Here is a 21552-nt window from a genome sequence, read left to right on the forward strand (position 1 = left end):
TCTTTCAAAGACAACTACTTTTAATGTCCCTAAATCTATAAATATTGTATCATTCTACGATATGCTCACCACTATGTTCCCTCTTCCAGCGATAGTGACTCAATAGACATTTTTGTAAATGAAAATATTTCAAGGATCATACGTGACCCATGTTGCACCAAATGTTTGATTGTTGACGCATTTCTTTTTTAAATGTTCCCTTTTCATTCTATTGTCAGCAATGTGGTCGAACTCTTGCTACTGGGACACCAAGGAGAAAGAGACACAGGGCCCATTATACACAACCCTATATTTAATAAACTATTGTGGAGAACACAAAAGGCTTTGTTTGCTGGCCTGTACATGCCTTCTACTTCCTTGAAAGTTTTACATTCTTGATTATGAACACACAACACTAAATAGTCCTGGAACCGCTAAATTTAAAACAATTGAGGTTCCCTGAAAAATACAGAATCAACATTTTGAAGTCTTTAAATCGTTAACCATCCAGGGAAGGAAACGGACTAAAGGACAGTGACTTGAAATACAGGGCTACTACTTTAATCACAGGGAATAAAGATTGAAAGCTTTCTTCCTTGTTCCCATTACAGAATAAATTAAAGTAATAAAGTGCTCAGTTAGTTCTAAATCTTCTAATTGTAAATATAGTGTGTGTTTTCAGATAGCAATCTAATACTTTCATTTCATCAACAGTCAAAGTAGTGCACTTCATTAATTATTGACAGTTGCAATGTTTGTTTCATCGAGCAGATGAAATGTGTTGATACATGCTGTCCTTAGCAGGAAGTTACACTTGTAAAGCAGCAGAGATTAGATGTGAACAGTCATACTGATCCGTTTGACCTAATAATCTTGACTCAAGGTCTGTCTACTCACTTTGTCTCAACTTTCCATCACATCTCACTATCCTTCAATAGTGGATGAAGTTTGAGTCCGAGGTGATGTTGAAAGCTCCGCAAACACCTGTGAAGTGAACTTTGAATGAGATTGTGCTACAAGATGGTTTTGTAATATTCATTGTGTCCTAAAAGTTATATATCATAAATTCATATATATCATAAAAGGTAGTATTGCAACAGATATTTTACTCTGCACAAAAGCTTGTGAAATAAAACGATCATTAGTCTTCATTTCTAATGGACTATTCCATCAAATTAAAAGGGTTATGGTATTCTCTCATCACATGACACAATCACATTATCTGTCGACTAAAGCCCTTTGCAGTCAAGGATTTCAGTGACAAAGGTTCCATTCGGTTTCCCGAGTCCAGAAATGCACATCAGTCCACATCCACTGTTTTTTAATTCTAAATGAACAGAACAAGGCATTTCTCAGTCGTAGGAAGGTAATCAACAATCAGGGTTTTCATATCACGCTGTCTTTTTAGGCACTTTCCATTTCTGAATGCGAATGTCCAACTCTCTCTTCATATGTGCTTTTCAAGTTTACAGCGCTTATTAAATAAAGCATCTCAATTAAGCCTCATGGCTTGAGCAAAAAGGGTCTTTGTTATCTCCAGCAGCGCCACAGATCTGTGCTCCGCTTTCATTTGGTCCAGCGTGAAAGCTTGTTGGCTCTGTTCCCCGAAAGAAAATTCTTTCCACTGGATTATGCAACAAAATCAGCAGGAAATGACCATAATAGAATAGTCTGATGAAAGGGGGGCACTAGAGCAAAGGCCACTGCTATGACTCACTAAATAACTATTGAATTTACACAAATCCTACAGAAATCAATTAATATATTTAAATGTATAGACAGTGGCAACAAGACCCAATTGTTTTTGATTATATGACAAAGGGCTGGTTTATATGTGTAAACCCCAGACCTATCTTATATATCACAGTTGTTCCACTGTAGACAAAATCAGCCATTTTATAAGAGTCTCAGCTCTCAATCTTGAGATTCAGGGCGTTTTCTATTTACAACAAAGCAAAACTGGTGGTCACATTCACAACAACGGAAACTCATTAAGACGGGGAGTCCATTCCCTTCCGACAGAGATATTAGCTGGTGTTTTCCAAAGTCTCTTGGTTTCCTTTGGGAAGTTTCCTGCAGGTGAATTTTTGGATGAATCCTCTAACTAACATTAGCAATTATTCCCCAGTACTAAATAAAACGTCCTCTACCTGCAATGTCTCTGGCGTAAGAAATGAAGCAATCAGTGAAATCAAACTGTTCTTTGAAATTAGGGCAGGACCACAGTTTTCTTTAGTGGTGTAAGTTTCAGTCTCAACTTGACTTTGATACCTACTGGTTTTTCTTTTGCATGTTTCAGTTTCTTTAGGTGAAGGCAAGTTAAGATTACGTTCAACAAATTACTCATTAAGTTTATTAAATCTGGGTTCAATTGCTTGGATGAGTCACAAGATACTTAGCCACTAGTGACTTCCGTCAAAACAGTAAAACTTTGCACCTTACTACGGACATCACCTCAGTGATGCTGTGAGGGTTTCACTCGACCAGGTCATAGTTCAGTCTTGATCCTGTGCATCAGATCTTTCTGGTCCACCATGTCTGTCTGTCTGTTCCAGCGGTGGTAAGCCAACAGGGCGATGTTCTTGGCCGCTACCGAGCTCATCTCCATCGCGCTGCCGGCTAACTCTATGCCATTGAGGTAGTAGAGATTTGGGTGGAGCTCCACAGCCGACAGTCCCTGGTTGCTGCCGTAACACGGGTAGGCCTGCCACTCCGTCACCTGCACGGAGTAGTACGACCTGAGATTGAGAGGCACAGTTAAAAAGGAGGAAAGAAGTATTCAGATTCTATTCTGTTATCAAAGGGGTAAACGTCAGCTTTGTGGCGACACCAGCGCCGTGCGCTATAGATGGCAACGTGTTATGTTATTTGGTCCGCCACTTTGGTCCAGGCTGAACCTCGACACCTAATAGATAGAGTGCAGTGAAGCGTTGTGCAGAAGCATATGACCCCTAGAGGACCGACCTTGGTGATCCCCTCATTTTGCTTCTAGTGCGACCGTGACGTTGCAGTGGAAAATGAATGGGAACTTATCATGGCACGTTTTCCTATTTCATGGACTGCGTGAGTTGTTGACAGGTTCATGTCCAAAATATGTGCTAATGAAAATAATAGTTCCGGCCCCGTGACTGACCTGAACAGCGTTTTGAGCTGAGCCTTGTCCAGAGGCTGTGGTGAGAACACTTTATAGACTCCAGCCTCTTGCGGCTGCTTCCGCCGGAAGCCAGTCGAAATGTTGACCGGACAAACACTTGCTACGCTGTTGAAAAACAGATCGAGCGTCTCGGTTGTCAGTACGCTGGCAAAGGGAAAAAGGCGAGGGTCCGGGAAGCCAAAGAAAGAGGTGTTCAGGTAACCATGGACAATGGTTGCTACAGTGCTGTGATAGTTGCCGGGGAGCTCCTCAAAGGGAGGAGTGAAACCTTGGAACCGGACCCCAGACTTTACACTGGCCTGGAGAGGCGTCGCCACCACTACGATGTCATACAGATCCGATGCCGTCTCTGCTGCAGTGGTGAAGGTCAGATGGTACTGGGGCATCTCCCCTGTCAGGAAAACACACTCAATGTCAACACTGTACTACTTGATTCAGATGCAAATGCATCTACATTTCTCCCTTAAAATTAGAGCGTTCGATAAATCGTTACTGTGTGTACATATTTTACAATGCATCATGATATACACTCACCGGGCACTTTTTAGGTCATCTAGTAAAAGGTTGGACCTCTTTTGCTTTCAGAACTGCCTTAATTCTTTGTGGCATACTTTTAACAAGATGTTGGAATTCAGTCTTCAGGGGTTTTGGTCCACATTGACATGATAGCATTACACAGTTGCTGCAGATGTGGCGGCTGCACATCTATGATGCAAATCTCCCATGCTACAAATCATAAAACTGTCCAACTTTGTATATTGTTTACTATGTCTTATATTTTTTGCTGTCTTTCTGATGCTGCATTTCAAAATATAAAGCACATTGTGCACCCGTAATATCAACCGCGAGGTATGATCAGGTATGATAAAGAGATACAGGACATTTTTCATGTGTCAGGATGTTCATGCCAAAAAGGGAGTGTATTTATTCACACTGCAATGATAGATAATAATTTCTATGATAGTAAAAAGGGTTCCTTTCTTAAAAATGACTTTTCTAGAAATATAAGATTAAAAGAACAATGTTTTATCAGGCTATGGCATGAATACAACTGCACTTGACTGATAATTATCTGGTCATGTAAGTGGCAGAGGGATTATTAATCAGTTTTATCTGAAATGGTGTTGATGGAACAGGTGCACTAGAGGAGCAACACTGAGAAAAAAAACCTAAACGGGTTTGGTTTTCCATGTGGAGGCAAATTCATGTTCCTCCCACTTGAGGTCTTTGACCGGTTTTCCAGACAGATGTGGGAGGACATCTCACTAGACACCACCTGTTGTCTCATTGGAAGCATGCCGCAGAGTTCTCGAGCATGCGTACAAGCACATGGAAGCCGCGCATGGTATGGGGAAGCATTTTCATGTGCGGAAATTGTATTTTGGAAAAATAAGCTAGCCTATGTAAGACCTATGTAAGCTGAAACTTTTATTTCCATCAAAAGATGTGGCAGCTTTTTGTTCGTCAGACATTAAACTGTACATATCAGTATATATAACCAAACATGATTTATTTTCAGTGTTCCTTTTTTGTAAAAAGATTTCGAGCTGTACATGCACGCTTTAATTATTTTTTGGGAGGAACTGAGCATCAACTGTCGTGTATTTGTTCCAGGTTACAAGTTAATATTTGGCTCCTGTGGACTACCTGAGTATACAGGCGAGATGGAGCTGACTTGTGCTTGCAGCAGGTTAGCATTCGCCATTTTCAGCAGACCAGAACAGACAAGCTTGTTGCCTCCTTCCACCGCCCACAGGTTGTTCTGGACACCAGCTAACGACACAGCACCTGTAACGCACACAAAGACACGCACACACTCTCACAACAGAAAGCGCCAGGGACTGTAAACCAATTATCAGCTGCCCACACATTTTCCTGCTCTCTTGCTCCCATAGGGCACCCTTCCTCTCACCTTTCCTTTCTTCTCTCTTCTATTTTTGACTGTCACTCCTCCTTGTACATCTTTTCTTTCCTCTCTCCTGACCTACATCAGCCCTAATTTCAGCAGGGTGGCCTTACTCTTCTCCAACTTGTTCCTCAGATATTAGTAGACATTAGACTTTTTTATTAATCAACCCCCCGTCGCTCCCTCCTGTTCCTCTACTGTTCATTTATTCACACTCATCTGACCTACAAAGGCTGGGATGCTAACGTTCTGTCCGTAGTTGACCCTCATGACTGGCTCGATGACCTCATCGATGAAACGCTGTGAAACGCCCAGCTCCAGCAGTGAATCAGAGAGTGGCCTCTGGGTCATGTTGATGAAGCCACTACCCCCAAGAGAGTCCAATAGTTCCTCCACCGAGCTGAAGGCATAGCCGTGGGCCTGGTATTTGTAGATCCTGTATTGTACATGCAACAATTGGTTAATTATCAGTTAGGTTGGAAAACAGAACGTCTTGTGGAAGATGCTTGCCAACGCTGTTGTTGTTAAATGTAATGTAGTAAATCGATGAATTATCGTAGCCTGTCTTTTCGTTCTGAATAGTTAAAGTTAACCTCCTCCACATAGAACTCTTCAAACAAAACTAACGTGATAATTAAAGCTGTGTTTTTTCTCTCTTTCAGTAGTAAGCAAGGTCGCGTGAGGCTCATGCACCCTCAGGTGGAAGGAGTCTGGACAGAGAGCATCCTCAACTCGCTCGTCATTTGCATAGACTTTGTTGCTAGTTTGAGTTTAAAAAACATTGCACGCTTTACTTTTAAACACATATTTGTGGTTACATTTTGTATTAATATTTACTATGTATTTTTGATGATGATTATTACATTTATATTAACTTGTTACACAAATACATTTGAAGTACAAAATCCAACATCGAGTCATTTTAATTTGCTATTTTAGGGGGCTGAAAGGAATTGTATTCCTGCGTAACCTTGGTGACAAGGGGGGTAAAAAGGGAGCAGGAAGTGAATGTGAGAGATGTTATTGGATGGAAATAAACTGCCACACGTTGCAGCCAAAAGGAATACTTTTTGTTTGTTGCCACGCTCCTACACTATGGTAAATAATTGTTAGATTAATCAACTAATCGAAAAAAATAGTCAATAGATTAGTCTATTCTGAAAATAACCATTAGTTGCAGCCCTAGTTTCTAGAAGACATTCTTTGTCTTGGCCATATTTGTGATGTTATGCACCAGCCGATACCTGAAACACAACAGGCCGATGGAGGACTTCAGTTCTGTTGTAGAAGTTATACAAACGTCACAATTAGAAAATTGCACACTTAGTCGAGGTTTTTAAATCAGGCCTGATATCTTGGACTACCGATGGGAAATAGTATGTATCAGACCAGGAGGATATATCACATATCTGTTTGAAGTGGTCTAGGTATAAACTAAAGTACGTCACCTCCAACCACCTGCAGGTAAGGACTTGAGAACAAAGGCCGCTTTAGATCCAGGTCTGGCAGGCCCACAACAACATCCTAAGCAAACAGGGCACTGATAATTCTGGCTTACCTCATGAATTTCTCCATAATTTCCTCCACCCACATCTGAAGGCGTATGAAGCTGATGCCGTAGCGCCACCACAGCCTGAACAGGTCCAGCAGGTACCAGTCCGTCTCTTCTAGAATCACCTCCTCGCCATTAAACACTGCGGTCTTTCCCGCCACGCTGCGTCGGTACTTTAAACCTTGGGGGGCAGACACAGGATGACACAAAGAAAAGGCAGGATTTTCATATTCAGGATTATAATAATTTTTTTTAAATGAAACCTTTTCCTTTATATTTTACAAACTGTGATTTGACATTAATTAATTTCATCTTTCTCTGAATCTTTGCATGTAACCCTCCACCGATGTTTGCAGGTTACTCGAGGAATCATCTATTACTCATTTTGAATGTCTGACTAAATTAACTAAAGTATTGACATATACATATGTGTTGTCTTTTATTGTCTTTTAAGAATAGGGTGCCACAAACCTAGCTGTTTGACAAACTCCTGCATGTGGAGGTTGAGGGAGTGAATGATGGAACCTCCAGACTCGTAGTCATTGTGATTAACGGTTACGGTGGCAAGACGGCCTCCGACCTCCCCCTTCTCAAACACGTCAAGCTGGACCTCAGGGCCGAAGTGCTGCCTCAGGAAATGGGCTGTGGCACTGCCTCCTATCCCCGCCCCGACCACCGCTGGAGCACAGAGGATCAGACAACAACAGACAAGAAGTGTGAAATCAGAATATGGCTTTGAAGGGAAATCTGGTAGAAAGTTAATGACCATTAATCCAACTGAATTGTCTATTATTGTACGTCAAACAGGGAGTTTAAAGACAAGATTACATGTTGATTTTAAATGTAGAATATAGGATATACAATTTAAAATATAAACATCACAGTTGAGCAAGTAAAAGGAAACACTTGTAAAGTCATTAAATCTATTGCTGGACAGCAGATTGTCTTTTGATGGGGTGGAAAGAGGGCACAGCAATTTCTCAGAGAATCTATTTTCCACTCTCAACTTCAGGATTAATTTCTGATTTCAGGCTTTACCCAAAATGGTTCCCTCAATATGAATCAAAATAACATGTTAAGAGTCCCCTCCTTCATCCTAACTTCACTTATCCATGAAGTGTTTTGCAGTTTGACTTATTTAACTTCCTGTTCTGTCCTGATAAAATACTAAAACACTTAACAAATCTAAAGGAAATTGAGTTACTACCATTCTACCAGCTTGTCTGAATGCTAATCCTAAATACAAACTGGACTCTGTTCTATTGTATGTCACTGAACATACCAGAGGTGGGAACAAGTCACTGTCATGCAAGTCACAAGCAAGTCTCAAGTCATTGCCCTCGAGTCCCGAGTCAAGTCGAGTCAAAGACGAAGCAAGTCCCAAGTCGAGTCACAAGTCAAAGCCAACAAGTCTCAAGTCGAGTCACAAGTCGTACCATTTTAGTTTCGAGTTATTTCGAGTCATTTTATTATAGTGGGGACGGGGAACCCTGGGTGATGGTGCGCTGCCTCACAGACCTAGACTACGAAGGGAAGGGTAATGGTGGATCGACTGTGACTGTGTTATAGTACTGTAACGCTCACCCCAATGCTGCAGCGTAAATAAGGAGGCGATGACTGGCTTGCAACTCCGCTGCATTTATTTATATAAAAAAACTCAACTTCGGTCACTGTTGGCCGTCACCACGCCGAACGAACACTTCCGCATACACGGCCCCCCAAAACTCGGGTTGTCTCGCGTAACTACAGCTGGTAACGGAGCATAACGTGAACACATGCAACATCTGCCCAACTGATTAACTAATAACTTTAACTCAGCTCATTACACTACTTTAAAACGGACGTTGACATAATGTTGGCGAGGATTTCCTGGAGTCTGAATCCGGGTTAAAAAATCCCGATTTTTGTAACCATGAACGAGCTGTCTCGTTGATACGGTCAAATGGACTGCAGTGATTGGATGTTGTTCAGGCAGCGCGCGCTCTCTGCATACAGGTGGCGCACATTTTTTTGACAGATGCAGATAAACAGAGCGGCGCGGTGGTGTGAAAATGTTTTCCCCCAGTTTTCATGGGAAGTAGCAAGTCTTCTCGAGTCAAAAGGCTCGAGTCCAAGTCAAGTCACGAGTCATCGGTGTTCAAGTCCAAGTCGAGTTGCAAGTCTTTGTACGTTTTGTCGAGTCGAGTCTCAAGTCATCAAATTCATGACTCGAGTCCAAGTCACATGACTCGAGTCCACACCTCTGGAACATACATTCAATATATTTGAGTTTTGGACTTGAACAAATTATTAAAAAGTAGTTGTTGACATTTGATCAAAAATCTATTTGTATAAATGCATCAATACTGATGGGACAAAATGAAGATTTCAGACACAATGAAAAAGTGGTCAGTCATGTAACACATCTATATGTATTTAAGTATGCGTTGGTGAACTGCCCAGAAATGGACCCAGATGGTGACAAGTAGGGAAAATATTTTTTGGTAAAGATGAGAGGAAAGAGGAGGAGGTCGTGGAGTCAAGGGCCCACCCATGTATAGCTGACTGCAGGTAAAAGCCAATATCATCTGTATCACACGGATACTATATTTGAATAAAGGAAGTCATCACTAGATCCCTTCAATGTGTAATAACTCAGAATACAAAATATCCGCCAATGTTCCCAAGCGACCTGCACTGACAGCTTTAAAATTCCACAGGCACGCACTTAACGCTACAGACAATTTAGAGGGTTAGCGTTACCGTTAGCAAAAGATCACAAACGGATACTTTATCATCCCTTCAACCAGCTTGTAACCCTTTAAATGTCGGCTAACACATGCTAAAATACAAACATTAAAACGTTAACTGATTTCATGAACGATTAGCGATTACTGCTAATTTAAGTAGTTGTCTTGCCTATTTTGGTAGGGGGTGCTCCGTCGACATGAGCGGATCCCGCGAGGTCTCCGACACCCGACCACGCCGACAGTACCACGACAAGCAGCGGCAGAAGAGCGTCGCCCATACCGGCACTAGAGCGTAGATAACCGGGGTGAGAGGATGAGAGCAGGTGAAGCGACAGTCAGCACATTGGGCTAATTCTAGCTTAGCATTAAGCCACCACTTAACGTTAGATGTTCTATTTTTATTCGTCTTTCTTTACCCTGACAGTAAAGTTATGCTCAGAAAAGCAGTTTAATTTGTCGCAGTGAGTAAGACTGCGCTTTTCAACGGGCTCGTGATACTGCGCTAAAGATGGCGTTAATGACGATGCAGATACATTTTCCAATCAACGGTCGTTCCGTCCACATCCGGAAACATCACGTGATACTTCACCAGAGCGAACGAATAAGGATTCACTTCCGGAACATGATCCGGCGAGGAAGTGGATGATAGCGGAACACTGAAACTAACATTCGTTACAACACGATTTATGATAATAGTGTATTAGTTTTGGGTGGTTTCCGCCTTGAATAGCAGCGCTTTCAGTCAAATTTGATTTACTTTTATAAGAGTAAGTAGACTATACGTTGTTCATTTCGAAAAACAAATCACAGAACGATGTATTGAAAAACAGTGGAAGTTGCCTTTATTTCAGAGAAATTGCTGCAACATCAAGAGTAAACCACTGTGCAGAAACTAACATTCACACTGAGCCGCTGAAACGATGACTGGCAAAGTGGAGCAGTAAGGCTTAAGGACGCCTTATACACATGCATACACACACACACATCATTCACAAACATACACTTCCTCACACACGCACATCTTCATTTACATCAGCTATCTTACACCTCAATTGATCCTCTGGGTGCAGCCTTAATGTGGCTGTCAGAGGTGAAGGCTTGAGGGTCACCAAGATGAGGTAACCTGTTCCCTAATGTTGCCTTAAATGAAGGGCTATTTCAGGGCTAAGAGTTAACATAACACAGAGACCATAACCGTTCATCTCTACGGCACATCTCTAAGCAACATGAGCACCAGCAATAACACTGCCAGGCCAGCTGTGGGCCTGAAAGGCAGGGCTCATGGTGAGTTTGGGGTAGATCATGCTCTGGCCAAATGGAGGGCAAGAAAGAATAGGGCCGAGAAGATGATGCATTGGTCACTTGGTAGAGCGTCGGGTGGGCTCAGAGGCAGTGGGGGGAGGAGGAGGGCCACGGCGATCTAGATCTTCAATGTAGAACATGATGAGCTTCCTGCGTTCCTCTGGAACACACTCCAGAACGAGGTATCGCTTGTCATTCTGAAGGATCTTCTCCACATCCTTCAGATGCTGCTCAGACTCCTGGATCAGCTTTCTCGACCTGCCGTAAAGAGGACGGGCAGAGGGCACTAAGATTAAACATGGTGATACTGTGATTGGGATCCCCTAAATGAGATTTGATAAGAAATAAAACAGCTGCTGTTGAGTACAATTTTAAAATTGTATAACATTCCGTTGAGAACAAAGTCACTGCTTAGTGCAGCTCGCCTAGACGTATCATATTTGTAACACTTTAGTCTTAATATTTTTAAAACCTATATTGCCATAGTATGTCAAGTGAGTGTACACACCTGTATGTGATGAACTTTGTCTCCTTCAGCAGGGTTCTGAAATCAGCTTTGGCTGTGATGTACTTGTCTTTGATGTAATCTTCAAACTCCCGTTGTCTCTTCTACAAACAGATAGATTAACACATCAGACAGAAAAAAAATTCAACTCAAACCACAACAATATCATCAATTCATAAAAAAAGTTTTTGGATTTAATGAAAGAAGCTCCTATTTCCTATCTGGTCTTCCTAATTTTTTTTTTTTTCGTCTTCTCTAACCGGGAAGAGTTTTTATTTTAAAATTCTTCATCATTCTAGTTGCTGAATTCCAGCAATGCAACTGCCACTAGAGTCTCTAAACTTAATTAAACTTGTCAGACTGTAAACATGTTAGAATTTTACAAGCAAAACAACATGTCTTACTCTGTCACTTGAGGAGAACTTAATACAGCGAGGGTCCTCCTTGATAACCTTCTTCACCTCCTTCCAGGTGGTTGTCAGAGTGATCTGCAACAAACATGAAATCTATTAATAAGAAGAAATTTAAAATATCAGGGATCAAGTTGAATCAAGTCTATGATGAGTTCACACAAGAAAAAAAGCTAATGGATACAAATTGAAAAGCTTATTAGAGCGTAAAATATGTAGCACCTTTTTACTTCGCACCATGCTGGTCTCATCAAGCAACTGCCTGAAATGTTCTTTCTTCTTCTTGGCCAGTGCTTCTACGTGTTCGTTAAACAGCTTCTCCTTCTCCTCTCGCTCTAGCAGTGACGCGGACTCCCAGCGATGGTCTTTCCGCAGGTTACGCCGCGTGTCTGACCATGTTGCATCTGGAGACCGTACCTATGGAATAAGGAAAAAAGAATTCAGTCTTTGGCCCACATGCATTTCTCAACTGTTAAAACATGATTATTCCCTCCATCCAACCTATTCGTCTGGTGAAATTTTGCATACATGTTTCCCTCAAAGATTAGCTTTTGAGGAAAACAAGTATTTTAGCAGATTGCGAGGAAATAAATATTCTGCAGTGTCTCACCATATCAGACATGAGAGCTTTGAAATGCTGGATGGCCTCCTCCCTTTTGTGCTGCTCTCTCTCTCGGTCGATCTCTTTGGTCTGTTCGGATCGAGCCTTCTGCACCTCGCGCTCCCGCTCTCTCAGACTAGCCTCAATACGAGCCTGCCGCTCAAGCTCTCGCTCCTTGTCAAGGTCCACGGTCTGTGGGGGAGGAGAACATGTGAGGTCTGCATCACATTTGTTTTGTAATGTCAACAACGAGGCTAATGTACCAAAACAGACGTTGACTCTCCATCACAATTACTTGGATGATATCAGATATTGATTTATGCTTTTCACATGTGAAGCAGTCTTGTAATTTATCTAACACTGGATTTTCAAACACCTGTGTGTTAATTATATGTTGTTGTAGGGTTCTCAAATAAAATACAACGTCCACTTTTTTAAAACGTAATTTCCAAGTAAAACATGTAGAGTCCTGCTTTGCAGCACGTTTTAAAAATGTTTTTTGTTACCCAAACAGAAGCAATCCAAAGAGGCTCATTAAAAAGATTGGTAAATCAGTTAGTTTGATTTATATCGACAGACTCACAGAAGTATAAAGCGTTGTTTCACAGCTGCAGTCAGGCAGATCAGATGTCACTAGCACAAACATATCAAAGCATCACTCACCAGAAAGAGAGCTGCTCATACCTTGGCTTGTTTTTCCATGTACTGTTTGAAAAGCTCTTCTCTGAGTGCGGAGCTCTCCACAGCCTTGTACCGCGGGTCAGTCTCCAGCCTCTCTTTCACTTTGCTCCACCGCTGGCCCACTTCTATGTGCTGATCACTAAGGAGATCATGGAAGTCTTGCTTCACCTGGACACAAACAAATGGTGAGCAAGTGAGCAGGACCTGCAGATGGCGACAGCCTACAGCAAACCTTTTCCCCCTAAATAACACCGCAGTCTGGAGAAATGAGGTACATTGACATTTGAGCGTGAGCCGGTGATACCTTCTCTCCTCTGGACTTGGAGTCCTCCTTCTCTCTCTTCCGTATAGCGGTGATGAATTCCACAAAGATGGCCTCCCTGTCCTTCATCTTCTCTATGGTCTTAAATCGCGGGTCTCGACCGTGCTTCACTGCAAATTCACTAAACGTTGTTCTGCAAGGGTTTTTGGATTGAATAAAAGAAAATGCAGTTTACATTTGGAATTAACTTTACCAAAATTAGATAATAGAAATACCAGTAACATAATAAATTTATACTAATTATGGGGGTAAATTACATTTTGCGAGTATCTCCCAAATGGGGAACAGGGTTGTAAAATAACTTAATGCACATCAATCATGCTCTGAAATAAAAGACTTGAAGAACAATAATATTATAAGAATCAAGTTACTGATTAATAGCAATAATGTCTTTTGAAGTCAAACTGTGCCGTTTCTTTACCTTGGTGTGAACTTTGCCTCCTCCATCATCCTCCTGAACTCGTCTTTGGCCTGCATCAGCTTGTTCTTCTTCTCCTTCCTCTCCTCTTCCGCTCGTGTCTTCACATACTGATCAAACACCTGAAGAAAACAAAATCACCAAACTATGAAGGATATAAATGAATGTCCGGTACATGACGCGAGATTGAGAAGAGGTGACGAGAGGAGAGAAGAAAACATGAGAAAGCACCTGTTTCCTCTCTTTTGGGTTTAGCAGAAGGTAGCGTGGGTCAAACACAATCTTATGAAGCTCTTTGTCCCAGGTTGAGAATGCAGACACCTGTAAGATGGATAACGCCCATATTAGAAAGACAGCAACAAAATCAACAAGCAATTTTTTTTCCTTAATGGTTAGCGTGGAAAGACGCCAAAAAACATTTCTTTATACATTTTCACAACTTTGCATTACCCCTCTCTCCAGCAGCATTTCTCGGAACTGGGTCATTCGGGCCTCGAGCGGCACGACAGCTCGTTCTCTGGCAGCTCTGAGCTCAACCTCCATCGCTACTTCCTTCTCTGAGTCTGCCTCCTTCACCTCCTCCTTCCTGAGGGTGAAGCAGCCACAGTCAATAGAGGAAGAGTAGAAAGGAAGGAAGGAAAATAAGAGATTGTTTAAGTCTAAGTTTTTCTTTTTAAAAGGTAACTATTTTAGCTTATTTAGATAGAGCTGAAGATGGACAGGCATCAGAGTGGACAACATGCAGCAATGGGTTGGTGGCCAAATTAGAGCCTAATGCCGCTGGAGCATCTTCTACCAAGTGAGATCCGAGGGACAACACAAGAGCAACAGTTAAAGTCAGACATGCAGGACATACTTTCTCTTTTTGGCTTTGGATGGTTCCTCATCCTGATTTTCTTCAGTAGCAATAGCTAATTCTTGCTCCTCCTTGACACCTGTCAATAACAGACAAAAGATATAAAACTACTCAGACTGCAGCACTTTCCAGCTCAGTATAAAAAACATGAATGTACCAGTGTTTCTGTAGCCACTGGTTTTGTTGCCTTGAACAGGTAATTGACTAGTTTGTTAACAGCAATCAAACAATTGGCATATAAATATTACACCATTCTCACAAGTTCTGCTCTGAATGCTATGATCAGAGACGTGAGCAAGCGTTTGTCCACACCTGTCTTCTTGCCGTCGTCCAGTCCTCTCTTGTGAGGCGGCTCCTGGATGTGCTTGTCAACATCAGCTCGACCGACCAGCTCCTCGGGCCGGTCCCACATTGACAGCCGCGTTGTGGGGTTGTAGAAGAATACACGTTCGTCACCGGTCCACACCACACACCTGACATCATTTAAAGAGGCATGAGGTTAAATTGCAATGGAGGGGAGTAGAGTGACGGTGTGGGCTGTGGCGAGGTGTGCGTACCACGGCGTTCCAGGGATCGGGTTGGTGGCTATTGGCCTTGCTTTCTGAGCTGCTTTTTCCTCCTCTGTCATCTCCTCTTCTTTAGGCTCCTTGATGGAAAAAGTCGTTCATCTCCATTAATATGACATTCATACTATCAACCGATGTGTAGTAAACTGATTTATTTCAGATATGTGTCACACATATATATATAATTACAGTGCAAGTAGAATATTTATGAGGTATAGATTATGTGCAGTGTTGCATTTCTTACACTCTGAATTATTAATATAGGACACTGTACTTAATTATCAGTATTTCCCCTACCATTATATTCGAGGGGGCCCCGACCAGCGACACCGCTCCCCCCCGAAGAAAGTCTGTTTTTTTTAAACGTTTACAGTTCTCCACTGCTCTCTGCGCACGGCGGAGTTCAGCCCCGATGGGCACACACAGACACGTGCACTCGCGCACACAGGTGAGCGTACTCCTACCAGCGGACAAAGTGCACCAGATTGATAGATACAAGTTTTAAAAGTGCAGTGCTTTGAAACTAAAAGAGCAGAAGGTTTTCTTTTTTTTTTTTTTACAATCAAGTCATCCAGACAATCACATACCACTTTATCGTTATTGGCATTTTCCATTTTGTTTTCCTCCTCCTCTTCCATCTGGATCGCCTCAGCTTCCTCCTGGGCCAGACGCTGCTTGATCCTTTCTGCTTCCTTTTCTGAAGACAGCAAGGCAAAACAGCAACACAAAAACAGTTAATAAAGTAAAGTAGCACTGCAGAAGAAGCTTGTCATCAATTCTGCAACATGTGGGAGTGTAGCTGTGTCGCTGGTAAATTGTAGGACGGATAACGTTGGCAAAACTTGTCTTCCAAATGTGTTTGTTGTCATCTCATGGTGCCTCTGACCAGGCACAGAATATGTGTGTGTGTCTGTGTGCGTGAGTCAACAGCGCCGACCTTTTTCCACCAGGGCCAGTGGTTTCTCCCATGTGGACTCCAGTGTTCGGTTGTTGTAGTAGTACATTTTCCCGTCAGCGGTTTTGTACTCGGACCACTCAGGGAGATGTAATGATCCGGCCATGGAGGCAGGGCCTGCCGAGAGGAGCTGTGGGTGCATCATGGAAACTAAAGGCGGTCCCATGCCAGGAAGCATGCCTGTCAGTCAGAAAGGAGAAAGACAGACATACATTGGCGGGGAATCGTATTTCCTTCTGATAATAAAAGTGGTTGCTATTCTTGAGAAAAGGCATTAGTTCAAACATTTATTTGTGAAATTTCCCAGGTGAGAAAGAGAGCTCCACAAGCATTAAACTGTTTCACTGTGTGGTCATCTAGACGATTAGATTATTAGATGAGTGATTAAAAACAGATTATCATCATTTTCTGGAAGAAAGTTTAAAGAAGAAAAAAGTAGCGTATTAGCAAACACTGGCCACATAAACAAACAAAGCCGTGACCACTCACACAATCATGCCACAGAGAACGACAACACTCAACATGTTGCCCCTGCTTCTAAAGCCCTACTGAATCGCTCCTCGGTAAAACCAGCCGGCTAGCATTATGGGAACTAACAAAGATGGACTCTGTCTCAACAACTTTCCAGGTACCAACACCACACCTCATAATGACTGATTCTAACAATCAACAGCTCAGCCCAATCTAACCATTTGGGGTCTCATTTACCAAGACGCAAACAACTGCACAAAGTGCATTCATCATTTAGCGCTCAGTTCTTTTATCTTTTTTTGTACCCAGACAAGAAAGAATTTAGAATTGACTTAGTAAACATCTTCTGGTGATGAAAGGTCTGAGAATAATAACGTTCGTGTTTAACAAGCAAACCGTGCGTGGGTCCTGTTTTTGTCTGATGCAACGTGGCTCACAGCATTCAGCACCATGCCACTGTTTGAGGGTTCCCATATATATATATATATATATATATATATACATACACACCATATGACTCATAAAGACACCATTCACTACCATGCCATCTACTGTAGGTCTGAGATGCGAGCGGCTGGGTGTTTACCGTTGTGGCCGGGGCCTGCCTTTACACACGGCGCACCTACTATCTGCATCATTGCTACACCTGCAAGAACAACGGACAAGCAAGCATCTGGTTGAACACAGCAGCACACTGGGTATGGTAACATCTGCTCAGAGTTTGTGTGCGTGGACATCATCTTGGAATGTGTCTTAGTCTTTTGTCATTATGACATTTATGAGCATGTAATGTATTACATTGATAGGAATAAGCACAGCGTACATTACGTTTAAATATGTGATGTATTTGGATGGCCATTGCTATATTAACAGTTATGACATAGAAAAGAAAGAATTATAAAAAAGAAAATGAATGCATAATGTAAGAACACCTCAAATCTAAAGTCAATCAGGAAACGAACGACCCTAAAACTAGCTGCATCTGATGTAGTTCTGACTTTGCCGGACACTTTCTCCACTAAGAACACAATATACAGAGAAAAAAAACAAAATGAGACTTATCAAATTATGTTCAAATGAGGGATAGTAAGAAAAATAACCAAGAATCAAAGGACAAAACAGACAAAGAAAGGAGCCAAAGAAATAAACATGAAAGCAAACATAATGCATTTACATAAGGCTACATTTAAATTCAAGCCACTGCACCAAAGACTTTTCGATGTTCGACCTTTAAACAGAATGTTACCTGACAAACATGTGCTGACTGAACAATAGTTATCGATGACCAGGATAAATCTAGTGGGAAGACATTTGTTTACATGAGTGTTCTTATGTCCCTCCATTCAGGTTATGTTTCAATAACAGTTGGAGTCAATTTGCTTCCCCCCCTCCTTTTTATTAATAATGCGGTTCACTAAAACTTTACTAAACTGCATTTTTTTTCACAAAGCTAAGTATCAGAGTAATGGAGTAATCCTAACTGTTAGACCAACTACCAAGATTATACTTTATTGGCCCTTACTCATTTCATTTTTTTTCATCTTGTCCGACTGAAAAAATGTTTTAGCAATTAGCCTGACCGATAAATCTAAGATAACGTACTGTAGTATTTAACCTGATTACAGTGTACTCCTACAGCAGTTCCCAATGGCATTGGGATAGCAGCTAGATATGGTGGCCTGTCTGTGGACTGTTCTCGGTCTTAGTCTGAAGTTCTTACCTGGTAGAGGGATGTGCATCCCTGGTAAGGGCACCCTGAAAGGAGGCACCATGACCGGGGGGAAGGGAGATAAGCCTGCCGTGGGCTGGCCAACATTGTGAGACAGGCCTGCAGGAAGCAGGGGCATCGTCTGCACCGCCGTAACAGGTGAGGGCACCGTGGAAACCGTTACCACAGTGACAGGCGAAACACCAACACTTGAAGAAACTGGGGCAACAGGGGACATGTCTGCTACAACAGTGGCTTTTGGGTACAAAAACACAAATGAAGGAGATTTTTATTGTTGCTTCTGTGTGTGGGTGTATGCTTGTGTGGTTCCTATAAGACTGTGACCTTACCTGCAATGGACACCGAAGGGGAGGGTGTGGTGGAGTCTGGACTTGAGGAGAGTGTGCGGGAGGGAGTTGTGGATGGCGCCTGAGTGGAGGAGGCTGTTGTGCTGGCTGTAGTGTTACTGCTGCTTGAGCTGGCAGCTGAAGTGGCCCCAGCACTCGGTCCCCCAGACCCCGCTACAAGAAGGGGGTTGAGTTCAGACTGCTGGATGATCTTCACGCCATCCGGTTTACTCCACGAGGACTCTCTGGTCCTGGCGTTGTAGTAATATGCCTTAGAGGAATAGTCGACAAGAAAACACATATGATTTGTGTTTTTTATGTCATGAAATGTAACGACTTGAGATGTTACAAAACAATGCAGACAATGTTCAAAGCAAAAGCAAAGTCACTGCCAGACTGCATACAAAGTTTTGAGTGTAAATATGATTTGAAAGATGTATGCAAGTTCCCTGTACAAAAAGCTAAAAGGGGGATTAATAGAAGATGTATCTCTATAGTAGGTCAAATTATGGAACAATGTTGAAGCATAAGAATATGCAAGTCATAACGCTATTTGAGGATTACAAGTGCAAATGAAATGATATATTTATTTTGCTGCTGCTTCTTTCATTTGTAAGTCGCTGAAGTGTTATATTAAAATCTACAGTTAGAGTAGTAGATGATCTCAGGCTTACCTTTCCCTCTGGCGTCTTGTTCTCTACCCAGATCTCCTCTGCAGGATTGAGTGCAGGGGCTCCAGATGCAGGAACAGGAGGCATCCCAGGAGGAAACAACATCCCTGGAGGCGGTGGCAAGTTCCCCATTGGAGGGGGTAGGAACGGAGGTCTCTGCAGCAAAAGATAAAGACTCAATATTACATTTTCAGACTTTAAGGAGGGGCTAGGAATATACATTAGCCTATTAAGAGTCCTTCTGGTGTCTGGAATGGCGAGCAGTCAGCTATTTAGCCAGCAGGCAAATTAAAAGGTTCAATGTGAATTATTGAAGAGAGAATAACAGTCAAACAGATTATGAATGAGATTCAGTCATATTCCTCATTGTTTCCGTCTTGTGTTAAAGCTTTCTTTGTGGTAAATTCCATCGCAAAGTCTATCTGCAATCTGCCAAATGACATCACTGTGCATAAAACATTAAAATGGCATGTAACAATTATCCAGGACAGAAGAATTGTGATTCAAGATGTTACCACAAAAATGAAAATATGTATTTTAATCCTCACAGAGAGGAAATCCCTTTTCTTAGTGAACATCTGTTTTTGTGAACAACATTATTAGTAACTATCTTAAATCATATGAAATATGTATGATTCTTAATAATTATGGATGACCTTTATAACATTTATGTTTTTTGTATTTCTCTACTATTAATGGTGTTTTGAATATCACTTCAGCCAAAGTTAACACTTAAGCCCTATAATTTTGCAAAGATGAACATGCATGTTGTATAAGAATGGTACCAGTCACCTGTAGATGGGGCGGTCCAATGGGTGGAGGCATGCCTCCTGGGGGAGGAATGGGGGGCATGTTGGGGTCAAAGGGAGGACGTGCATAAGGGGGCCGCGGCGGGGGTCCTCTCATCATCCCAAAAGGAGGTGGGGGTGGTCTAAGGAGTGGAGGTGGGCCTCGTAACACTGGGGTCTGAGCAGGCGCAGGTGCAGGCGCAGGGCCGCGGAACCGTACTGCCTGCTGCACCATTCTAGAAGACAAAACAATATTAATTTACAACCAGTGTTGTAAGAGTAGCTATAACTAACACTGTAGTAAAAGCACTGTGATCTGTATTTAAATGAGGGTTATTGCAGGGAGATGTACGTTAATCAATTAAAGTACTTCAAAGCTACTTGAGGCTCATGTGTGCTTGTTATAACATTTTCAGAATGCATTTTCAGAATGCAACCTTAAAATATAAAAATAATCATGGTTTTGGCATGGTATGCTTGGTTGATTTACGTACCACAAATAAGCTAAATACATTATATTATTGAAGACACAATTACACAGACGTGAATGTTTCATGGAGCAATGGAGTATAACGTTAGCAACGTTAATGTGCGTTGTGCAGCTGGAAGGCATTTCTCATTCTACGGGTCCTTTTAGGTGAAATCATGTTGGTGACGGTAACGTTACATGTGTACACCCTGAGACAAATCAAACATTCAAGATTCTGTAACTTAGTTTATTACTTTATAGACTGACGTCAACACACAGACAATCCATTCAAAACAATGAATGGACGTAGTTGTGAGCCCCTTACTAATTAATGTAGCATAGATAAGCTAGCTGAATATTTTACATTAACATGTAAGCAGAGAACGCACGAGAAAGATATGAGGTTTTTCAAACTGACGGCCCCACTTGTGAAAGAGGAAAACATATGGCCATGTTTGATCTACCTGCCTGTGTTTGCCGCGTGCCACGAGCGGAGAGCATAGACGAGCCGCTTGGCAACACAGGCTAGTAAGCTAGCGGCTAGCAGTTAGCGGCTATTTAGCTAGCATAGCTACATGCAGAAGTAAGACCACTGTTTATCTGAATCGCTCGACCCAGACCAATGCTACCAAACTTCGTATAGATTCTGGGATCGTGGTTAATAATACACAGCGTTCTAAGTCATGTAAACACATTATCTGCTATTATCTGACCTGTTGTCGTTGAACCCGATAGTCTCGCTCTCTGTCTGCTCCGCCATTACAGGAAAATGTAACCCCTCTCTTCCTGGAAACGCCCCCAAGGGGATTCTGCTGCTTGTATTCGATGAGCATGGATGTCATTCATAGCACAGGCGGAGTTATGTGAGCTCTGATTGGTTAGGGCTTATTTCACAGTGGTTTTGGCTAGTCAATCAATGGGTGTTGTTCGTCATCAATATTTATTTCCTTCAATGTACTGTGTTGTTGATATTAAATTTCACTTTAATATCTACCGCTAACTGTTACCACTGCTCTCTCTGTTTAGTGTGTTGTTTTAGTGTTTTGTATGCTGTGGGTATTTTGTCTGTCCAATATAGTGAACAGTAGTGGAAAAACAACTATCTATCACAGTGGAACACTACAGATTTGTTTTTGGATGTCCTACATTTAAAGTAAAGTAA

General features: G+C 42.0%; 2 protein-coding genes across 4 annotated transcripts; both read right to left on the reverse strand.

The window, feature by feature from the left end:
- Nucleotides 1-274: 274 nt before the first annotated feature.
- On the reverse strand, nt 275-9886 carry LOC119215256 (prenylcysteine oxidase-like). The gene is made up of 7 exons (XM_037467261.2): nt 9490-9886; nt 7063-7269; nt 6598-6772; nt 5264-5475; nt 4781-4921; nt 3113-3524; nt 275-2717 (listed from the first exon to the last, which is right to left on the reverse strand). The coding sequence occupies exons 1-7, from the start codon at nt 9596-9598 to the stop codon at nt 2468-2470; spliced, it is 1506 nt and encodes a 501-aa protein (XP_037323158.2). The 5' UTR covers nt 9599-9886; the 3' UTR covers nt 275-2467.
- Nucleotides 9887-10145: 259 nt separating this feature from the next.
- On the reverse strand, nt 10146-21194 carry tcerg1b (transcription elongation regulator 1b (CA150)). 3 transcript variants are annotated; one of them, XM_037467761.2, is made up of 21 exons: nt 21104-21194; nt 19926-20157; nt 19137-19289; nt 18466-18733; nt 18128-18334; nt 16994-17053; nt 15919-16116; nt 15569-15678; nt 14973-15061; nt 14728-14888; nt 14416-14494; nt 14010-14145; nt 13791-13880; nt 13563-13681; nt 13124-13274; nt 12823-12987; nt 12148-12330; nt 11760-11954; nt 11532-11615; nt 11131-11231; nt 10146-10880 (listed from the first exon to the last, which is right to left on the reverse strand). In XM_037467761.2, exons 1-21 carry the CDS (start codon nt 21148-21150, stop codon nt 10679-10681), a joined length of 3030 nt encoding a protein of 1009 aa, XP_037323658.2. In that variant the 5' UTR covers nt 21151-21194; the 3' UTR covers nt 10146-10678. The 3 variants fall into 3 exon arrangements, with proteins under 3 accessions (XP_037323658.2, XP_037323657.2, XP_037323659.2); XM_037467760.2 differs by having other exon boundaries at nt 18128-18370; XM_037467762.2 differs by lacking the exon at nt 16994-17053 and having other exon boundaries at nt 18128-18370.
- Between the last annotated feature and the right edge of the window lie 358 nt (nt 21195-21552).

Source organism: Pungitius pungitius, chromosome 16, assembly GCF_949316345.1.
Source record: "Pungitius pungitius chromosome 16, fPunPun2.1, whole genome shotgun sequence".
NCBI lineage: Eukaryota > Metazoa > Chordata > Actinopteri > Perciformes > Gasterosteidae > Pungitius > Pungitius pungitius.